The 10,279-nt window shown below is 37.1% G+C and overlaps 1 protein-coding gene across 1 annotated transcript; it reads left to right on the top strand.

Annotated features, from left to right (window-relative positions):
- Nucleotides 1–6,823: 6,823 nt before the first annotated feature.
- On the top strand, nt 6,824–9,794 carry LOC150090606 (glutamate receptor ionotropic, delta-2-like). The gene is made up of 8 exons (XM_090386780.1): nt 6,824–6,850; nt 7,031–7,125; nt 7,246–7,330; nt 7,472–7,630; nt 7,879–8,032; nt 8,203–8,435; nt 8,964–9,241; nt 9,497–9,794. Exons 1-8 carry the CDS (start codon nt 6,824–6,826, stop codon nt 9,792–9,794), a joined length of 1,329 nt encoding a protein of 442 aa, XP_090242906.1.
- Nucleotides 9,795–10,279: the final 485 nt, after the last annotated feature.

The raw sequence follows: 10,279 nt of genomic DNA, 5'->3' as shown, positions 1-10,279 counted from the left end.
ACCAATGAATAAAGCATTCTTGAATGTCTTAATTATTAAACGAATGTGAAAAATAATAAAACTCCTCGCATCTACCGAAACAGTATGTAGGCGCGATGTGACCTTAGTTGCAGATGCTTCTAAAATCCTACAACAACATTGATCTGGTCATTACGATCTTAAATTAAACTTCTAGTTTAATTTAAGCTACTAATGTTTCTCATTGATTTTAGCACTCAACGTTTAGTACCTCTTTAAGAGGTCCTAAACACACCTCTCTCGGATTTTTCCTTAGTATCTAGTACAGCAACATTTAGCTTGTAATTAATTATCTCACCCAATCAGCAGTGTGCACTGGTCAATTATCTTAAATTAGCAATTCTTGCATTTTAACTGCTTAAAAATGGCTTACCGAATGATAAATAACGCAGGTAGGTATTTCGGAGAATTAACAGCACTGGCACACTGTGGTACTCTCAAAACTACTTAACTTCCTCGTCTCAGCTCAGTACCAAATAAATGCTAATGTTCCACCAGAAAAACATCGTATAAATGATGTTCAGATAATGTGCGCATTGGGTGAAATAATTGCAGAGATGTTTTTTCATTGAATATCGAAATATCCAATTGCAAAACTAAGGAATATTTGAATATTTTAAATAAAGAAACTGACCAACCACGACGTTGATGAAATTTTTCAATTTGCGTTGTTTGGTGATATCGGATTAATATGGTCTTTTGTTTAATGTTTTCTATAATATACTTTATTTTAATACGTTTATTTTGATATTTTATTTAGAAGAAAATTTAAGAGAAAATGTGGTATTGCATTTAAAATCTATAAAGAATCACCAGATATTAAAGATTTACGCAATCGAAGTGCTCTTCCAATGAAATATTTCTTAAAATAACTTGTTTTAATGAATTGGAAGTGGAGGTTTAGGAGCATCAGAGAAGAATTCTGTATTGTTCTGGGTATATCTATGGTCGCTTTTCTGTTTACTCGACGATAACCCTTAAAATCCCTCCCTCAAAGTTTTGTCATTAAGCATTACAATAAAAGTCATGGAAAAATATTCACTTGAAGGAGTTCTGTGAGATACCTCGAACAGATACAGCCACTCTCCCTGAAGCCTGGAAATCGTACCATTCAAAACCAATAGACCTAAAACCTGGTGAGGCTGCAGACCAATTTCCATAGTATTTATTTATTTATTCAGTTGGAGATCATAATCTCTCCCCTGGACAGCAAAGTGCTAGTGGGATTCACGTTAGTGACAAGTCAGTAATTACAATAATGATCACAAGACTGAAGAGATAAATGATTAGTGTATAACAATAATAAATTAGGAGATTTCTGGGAATAAACCAAATAAATTTAAATGTATAACAACAAGAATAAAGGGATGAAATTAATTCTATGAAAATGAACAGAAATGGATCAACGGGATTAGTAGGAGAAAGTTTGAGGTCCATTTTGAACTCGACCATAAAAAGTGACCATTGGCACATTCCAGGAAGAAAACAGCATTCTGAATTGGCCCTATCAGAGGGAGTTTCTGGTTTGTAGAGCATGCTGCGTCAAAATTGAATCACAGAGAAGATTCAATTCAAACACATTTTACTTAGATCCCTTTCAAGAATGTTGTAGAAATTGATGGTATTAGAGGGGGAACATTTATGAAATACATATTACTGTGAGTGCGTTTCAGTAGATAGTAAAATTGTGATTTTGGTCTTTTCTTCTCTTCCTGGTGCATTCAACGTTGCCAATGTCGTGGGCATCCAAAGTGTTTAAAGTGTGTTTAGAGTTCCCTCATCTCAGCGTGGTATACATTGTCTTGTAATACAAAACACTCTAAAGGCCAGAGATTTAAAAGAATATGGGTATTGTTTACGTGTAGTGTTGTGTATCGTTGTTCCTCTGGCCATTTAGCCACCAGACCCCTGCTCAGGCCCCACCTTGGCCGCGCTTCGCCCAGTGGAGGCAGACCAAGTACACCAGTACTTAAGGTTATTCTGACAGGTACTGCCACCTAATTTCCTGTGATTTCAGTGGCTAGGACCTAAAAAACAAAACGCACACACATAAGGAATGATGATTGCGGCAGGCATAGCTCTACAATTTGAAAGGCCGAAAGTTTTGTGGGCGAAGCAATTTGGGTGTAGTTAAATTTGGAAGTATATGGTGTTCGCTGGCACACAGATAGGGTGGGTGGGGAGACCGAAGGCTGGGGCGAAGGAGTAGAAATATGGGGACGATATAGAAGGCGACCCCAGAGAGTCAGTGAGGCAGGCCCATGCTTCACCAGGTGAAGGGAGGGAACGGAAGGGGGAGGAGACGGGACCCGTCTCCTGCAAAAGGAAGAGGAGTTATAAGGGGAACCAGGCAAGAGGGTCCAGTTCAGATCGCCAATATTGGCGTTGGGCAGTGTAGCTGCACTCTCATTCCTGGTCCAGTCTAGTGTTTTTTTTACATGCTTGAAATGCAGTTTTAAGATTGGGATGTTGTCTTCTGGTACAGTTCTTCTTTTTCTTGATGTAGGTGTGGTGTTTTCGGTCTTTCGAGTTGGTGGTGTTTGAAATTCACTAGTGGGTAACCAGTGGTTTGCCTTGAGTCTGTTTGCTTTTTTCCGGGTTAAATAGTAGGCTCTAGGGTGGTCGAGGTAGGGTCCTTAGTTTGGTAAACATCTCTTGGGCAAATTGTAAGAGAGCTTGATAATGGTCCTCCTCCAGCAGTATGAGGTGCTCCTGATCCTTTGGGTTGAAATGGATATTCGTGATGAGATTGCAACGGAGGTCTTCGTAGAGGGGGCAATTGTGCATTAAATGCTTCCAGGTTTGCTCCTCACCGCAGTGGCATAGTGGCGATTCCACAATACTGAAGGCGACCAATTTTGCATTGAAAGATCCGTGCCCTGTGAGCAGAAAAGTGGTGCACAGGCCAGGTGAGAACCAAGGTGGTTGACGTGGGTAGACTTGCAGAATATCAGGGATAAATTTCACGGCACCCTTGGTTGAGTCCGTCCATCCGAATTGCCAGGTTTGTCCAAGGAAGGTTGTAAGGTGTTGCTTCACTGTTACAGTGTTATTGATTGGGTTGGTGAAACCAATACAAGTCACTGTTGTTTCCTTTGAAAGGTGGTAGAGTAGACCGCAATGGATGATTTCCAGGTCTACGGGGAGACAGCCCACCCGGACCTGAAGTGCGTGCGAGCTCACAGTACAGCATGCCCTTGAGATGGTTAGTAAAATGGAGCACCGTATAGTCTCTAATTTTCTCCTATTGGCTGCTGTGGTGGCTTTTTTTTAACCAGACACCCGCAGCATATGAGAGGGCTGGGATAAATATGGCTTTATAAAAGAGGGAGAGTGTCCTCTTCTTTAGGCTCCAGTTCTTCAGAGTAACTCTGGCAATAAATGCTGAGTACTTCTTCATTTTTTTCTGCAGATGTACAAGATGTGGGGTGAAAGATAATTCTGGTCAATGGTAAGTCCGAGATGCTTCACTTCTGTCGCCAGTTTTATTGTGGTATCCTGTATCTTGATTTGGGGTGGCCTGTGTATATCGAGAGAACCTTTCAGGAGTATCGAGGAAGTTTTGGTTGAGGAGATTCTGAGGTGATTGAGACTGGCCCTTTTTTGTAGTCTGTCAATGGCCTAGTTTGCATTAGCTTCCATTTGGGCTCTACTGTCTGCCTGTAGCATGACAAGATCATCCGTGTATGCGTGGGTATCTACTCCATCAAGGTCCATGCCCAGGAAGCTGTCCGGGACAAGGTTCCAAAGTAGTGGCCACAGTATGGAGTCCTGTGGGCATCCCCGATGAACAGGTCGGATGACTTGGAAGTAGGGAGTAGTTACAGTGACTATTCTGTCAGAGAGATAGGTTTGTATGCAGTCATATAGATTGCCGGGGATATTTGCCTCCCTGTGTCTGCCGGGACGCTTGGCCACCAAAGCGAGTCAAACGCCCCGGCAAAGTCAATGGAAATTACTAGAAAATATTTTTTTTGTTTCAGTTTTGGGCTGCATCTGTTATGCGTTCAAGAGCATCAACCGCAGAGCACCCCCTACGAAAGCAATTGGTTCGGGGAGGAGATGCCCGCGGCAAGGTAGTGACTTTCAATTTTATTATAGACAAGGTTCTCAAAGACTCCTATCTAAATTGAGGTATACTAAATTGAGGAGATGTATTCTGGGAAATTAATTTTTGGAACAGAAATGTTGCTTTCTGAGGTGAAAGGTTTGTGCACAACTGAAAGTTAATAACGTGGAGTGTATTCTGGGATTTAATTAGGAAGATGCATTCTAGGATGAAAGGTTGGCGGATATGTTATTGCTAGGAAAGGCACCCACCATGTTGTTTGTTGATATTTTTGCGGCATTAGGCAGGGTAAAAAATCAAACTTAGAATTTCTCTCTGTGTGTGTCCTTTTTTCATATGTGTTTTCTTAAAAATCTACTTAAACTTACTCTTAAGAAACATTCTTAGTAAACATAGGAGCGGTTAAGATTTACATATGCCAAAATTATCGGCAAGAAAACAAAACTATTTAAAAACTTAATAAATGACCTGGTATAAACATTTCTCGTGGTGATTTTCACTCCTGTTATCAAGGTTCGACGCGGTTCCCCTGAATTTTCGTGTTATTCAACATGCGGCCTCAGTTCATGCTTCTCCTTCAATTGCATCAAAATTTGCCTTTTCTTTATTTAACGAGGCCAAAATACTTCGTGTCCAACGTAATTATATGCGACTGTTATTTGCAGAAACCGTCGAAATTAAATTATATACATAACAGTATTCTGTTAATGTTCGCCGGCCATATCTGATCTCGGATTTGTGGTCTTTATGCGCACATGCGCAAAAGGAAATAATCCCTATTTAAGTTTCACGCTCACCCCTATTCGGTAATTTTCATTCCTGTGATCACGACATGAGGTCGAAAAGCGTTGTCAGCTTCAGAAAGGAAAATCGTTTTGCAATTTTTTCGTTGAATTCTTTTAATTAATTTTTAATTGCGTTAAATTGAAATTTTAGTAGTGTCCGATTGATTGTAAATTATTGATTAATGAATTTCAATTCATTTTAAAGTTTATTGATGTGTATATATATTTTTTTCCAAACAAATAAAAGCGTGTTTCTGAAAACTACTTTAAATTAAAGTTTAAAGTTCATATCCTTAACAACAAAATAGGTTCAAATCATTTAGAATGAAGCGCAAAAGACACATAGAAATTCCTTGCCTCATTGATGGGATTCAAACGCAGGTCTTTATTCTACGGGAAAGACCTGGGTTCGAACCAACTGTACCAACCCAAGAAAGCTTTGGTGAAAATGTCATGATTCATCGCCTTCTAATATTTACAGATTACAGCTGCGCTCATTACTGAGATTATACCTCAAATCTCCTTGGTCGTTACACTTCTTTTATATTCCTTTATTCAACCCAAGGAAATTTAGCACAAAAGACTGGGTATCGAATCTAGTTTTCACATTGCGACATCCAAAATATGCGTTTCCCTTTTATCACACTTTCAGGATCAGACCGAGAAATGTTGGGTCAGGTACTAAAATAAGCAAACACGGGGACGAACCTACAAAGTGTAGGGTTCCACCCTGTCTTTTGTATTGACTTTTTTAAGGAGGATGACTGTCTGATTGCCTATCCAAGACAATGGCTGCGAATATCTGTTGAAATTTGATTAATATCAGCAAGATTTAGTGCAATGCGATTTAATTGAAGGATTTATTTAATCGGATATCGCAATTTTAATGCTTTAGGGTTTTCGCCTGCAGAATCTACATATTATTTTTCTTTTTCCCCGCGAAAGTATTACAGTTCTTATTCTGATGTGGTGAGCTGATAGCTGGTTGTGCATGCTTGTGAGTGTGTCTTTCGTGACAGTGTAGGTTCTCAGAGCGATAAGCTGTGCAAACATACGCTGTCACGAGAGAAACACTCCATAAATTATTAACCAAAATGTCCTAGATGGTTAAAGTTTCGAAACTGAAGTGTCTTGTTTCGCTTTGTATAATATGCTAAATGTTTCTGATTGGAGAACTCTACACCCTTTATTTATTTATCTTTCTAAACTGAGAACATCAGCTGTAGTTCTTCGTTGCCGCACAGTTTCAGCAAAGGTAAACAAAATTTCAGGATTCGCTTGCGGTGAGTACCTCGAAGTCAGAATTGTAGTTCTGTTTTGTATTAGACCAATGAATTCTTATTAGCTAATTAACAATCCGAATGAAGTGCTAATCCTGAAGTGAATTATTTAAAAAGATGAATATACATGTAATGCTACAGACTTATGATACATAACTGATGGAGATTTTCATTGGTTGCTAAAATACATTGTTTCATATAGTCGGTCTCCAGAAATTCTAGAACCACACCATCGAATATCGAGCCTTCTTGCCAAAGAAGAAATTTCTTTCTTACATAAGAGATGGTTCTCACAGGTTGAATCTATTTCAGTCTAAACAGAGCAATGCGGATTGTGTTCACTCATGAGTACTGCTATGGACAGTTAAGTTTTTTGTTTGAAAAAAATATAAACTTTGATTTAAATGTCTAATGGAGGAAGCCTCGCTCATCCGCACGCTATTACCTTGTGTTTTAGTCTGGTTTCAACTGGTTTTTTCATATTGAATCTTTGGATAATAAGATTTAGTTAAGAAAATCGCGGAACAAAAATCCGAATGAAATTTCTTAAAAGTCGACCACTCTGGACAGAAAATTTCTTTTAATTCAAATCTCCAACTCGCTTTTGTGGATCGATAAGAATGTGTTTTGTATTTCAGATATTAAACGCTTTGTTCTTGGACCAAACCAGAATGGCGCATGTTCGAATACTTTATCCGGTAAGTAAAACAGATTGCAAGCTTAATTCTTACTCGTATATAAACATGCATTCATTCTGTCGAAAGTAGATTGAGAATTTGAATGGATCATTAATCGCAATGATCAATTTGAAATTGGAATCTTTATGCTGATATTGTTTTAATGAAATATCTAATGAGTAGTTTGCTAACTGGTTCTAGGAAACTGCTTTCGCTGCTTATAATAGAGCGAGGAATGCATCAGAAGGTCTTTTTGTGGATATGCTGCATTCTTTTATATCTTCAACGAATCTGAGGTAAATTATTTAACTTACAAATCTTACTTCACTTTACAAATGTAAATCCTTTTAAATGGATACTCTTATCGAAGTTTCATTTTAAGGGCATTGCATTCTAATTCAATTTATCTTTAACAGTTATGAACTTACAAAAGAACAGAACTATGGCTCCATGCAAAAGGATGGAAATTTCACTGGAATCATTGGCATGCTGCAAAGAAACGTAAGGATCTTCAGCGGAATCTTATTTTATGCAGAAGCATTTTATTTGCTAAGTTAAAAGATTTTTAATACTTCAAATTATAAGTTCCCTTTTGGAGAATGTTGCATAAAGGGTCAGAAATTTGTTTTAATTATTTTGTAGGAAGCAGATATTGGAGTCGGACCATTCTTTCCATCATATAGTCGTCATCAGGCTGCCGAATTTAGCAATCCTTTGATCGATAAATACTGGGTGTTGATAAGTCGAACTGTGGAACAGCATGCAGATCTAAACTGCCTTTTGAACATATTTTCCTTTCAAGTAAGTAAGAATCCGTTGTCTTCTTAATTTTACTCATTGCATATACAGCAAATAGATATTAATTCGATTCACTCCTGCAAAATATCGCTACCTTACTTTTCAAAACGCATCTAGCAAAATTTAATATTCGACTGCCTCGATTTGTTTGTAAATGATATGATATACCCCGTTTATAAATTGTATTTGTAAATTGCACACAAGATCTCTTTTCTCTGAAATAACAATAACACATTACAACTTCGTTTCAGGTATGGCTTATACTTCTCACGACTTTGATAGTTATTACAGTTTTGAGAGTTACCATTGAAAAGTTGAAACAGCTGGAACACCCAACTCCCGGTGAAATGTATTTGAAATGGATCTCAAAAGAATTTAACTACGTCCATCTCTTCCTATCTCAAGGTAAATAAAGACTTTAAAAATATGGCTTGACTTTCAATCAATTACAACTTTCCTGTACGAATGTTTTTGATATAATTCGTTCTTAATACTTCTTAAAATGTCACGATTTTCCATTGAGATATACGGTATACAAATATATTGTTTTAATCCCACTTTGTTCCCTGCATCAGGAAATCCGATGCAATATATAAAGGAACCGTACAGAATATCATCTGGTATTCTCCAGCTGGTCTGGCTGCTCTATTTAATACTGATCGTCTTAAATGTCTTCAGAGGACTCGTCACAACCCAAGTAACGGCAAGGAAAATTGTCCCTGAAGTAGAGAGCTTGGAGGATGTCAATGCCAAGGCTGGAATGGTTCCTCTAGTCTGGGGAGGCACAGTCTTTGAGCATTATTTCAGAGTGAGTAGAAAATTTTACTTTTTGTTTGTCTACACACTGAAAATAAATGTCCCATCGGTGTTCCTTAGAAATCTTTACGTGTAGTATAAATGAAGTTTCATATTATTTTAAGCGAGCACCACCTTTGAAATTAGCGAGAAATAATTCTGATCTAGAATTTGGATACTGTAAATGAAATATAAATGTAGTGGAAGCACTATGTCGTTCTTTCTAGTGGAGTATTGCTAGAAATAATGTGACTCCATTTTTTACTTTTTAGTTAGTTAATAGAAACTCTAACAGATGAGGTTACTTTGCTTCTAGTAACTCCATCTCTTACAGATTTGAATATTCCTTCATTATATTGAGTTAATTGATAACTACAGTCTAAAGTATGGTTCTGGATACCATATCTACAGTATGGTATCCAGAAATAACATGGTGTCCAAAGATGGTATGTCCTATTGAGATCTGTTTTGTGAATATATTTATTTTTTGAATTAGAGTTTTCCTAATATCTCTCTTTTTTCATGCATGTTTCATTTGTAGGCTGCCAGGGAGAGTTCCCTGTATAATTCGCTGTGGGAGAGGATGAAAGGCAACCTGATGGAGAAATTGGGAGACGATGAGTTTCGGAAGGTTCGCAAGGGTACACACGTTATTGTGTTGGACGTTGAAGTAGCATTAAACCGAATCGATCGGTACAAAAAGAAACAAAATGGAATCTGCAATTATCACATTGGAAAGGTACCCGTCAGCCAATTTATGGGAGTTTCTGCATTTAGGAGAGGTTTATCTGCAGAAATCAAGGAGAACGTCAATTACAGGTAAATAGACAATTTATTCCACGATTAATGGTAATTTGATATCGAGTCCTGAGGCTTGATGAGAGCTGAATTCATTCTTCTTAGGGACCATTAATTATTTTCGCTAATAATTTAAAATCTGTATTTTACTTTTAGTAGGGTTCAGATCTGTGAATTAATTTATTATTTATATTCATTAAAATTAAATATGCCTTATTCGTAATAAACCGCGTGTAATTCTGTTTCACATTCAAGGCTCATTCAATTTTTTTACAGAATAACTGGCATGTTTGAAGCTGGAATACCCGTTATGGTGAATAAAAGATTTGAAGCGAAGTATGACCAATGCCACAGCATTGAGCAAAAAATTGATTACCGCCTACGCATCCACAATGTCATCCCTGTGTTCTACATGTGGTTGGTCGGACTGATGATTTGTACATTTGTGTGGATCACTGAGTTGGTAGTTGGACGTACCTTGAAGAAAAGAAAATTTATTGAACACAAAGATGAGAATATCCTTAAACGTTATGAGCCTGAAACACCAACTATTTCTGGAAATTGCGAAGAATAAAATATATTTATTGTAAAATTTTATGGCGTATTCTCGCATGAATGCTTGCCGAATGTTCACTGTTTTATTATGAACTTTAATGTCCACATCTTGACAATAATAACAATAAGTTTTATTTTATTGAAAATATTTTCGGTTTTCATCAAAAATGCTATTTAAATGGTGCATAAATCCAGATGTCTAATGCTTGGATTTATAGTTAAATTGTAATTTTTTAAGATGAATTTTAATAGACCAATAGGATATTTGAACAATTGGTCGTGTAATTAAATCTGAAAATCTCTTATTTCTTTTTATATGAAAACCTCTTTTATATGAAAGCACCTAAAATTTAACAAACAATTTTGAAGATCCTCATTACTATATATTACATCTATATTTTGCTTGAATACACTATGCGAAAGAACTTTGTATCTTCCTAATCTAAGATGTTAGCTTATATTCTCTGAGTAATTTACTGTGAACAAGATATAGGCCCGAGTGAT

The sequence above is a fragment of the Mastigoproctus giganteus genome, chromosome 1, assembly GCF_048544385.1.
Source record: "Mastigoproctus giganteus isolate SK-2022 chromosome 1, ASM4854438v1, whole genome shotgun sequence".
Lineage (NCBI taxonomy): Eukaryota > Metazoa > Arthropoda > Arachnida > Uropygi > Thelyphonidae > Mastigoproctus > Mastigoproctus giganteus.
This window is presented reverse-complemented; position numbering and strand designations above follow the sequence as displayed.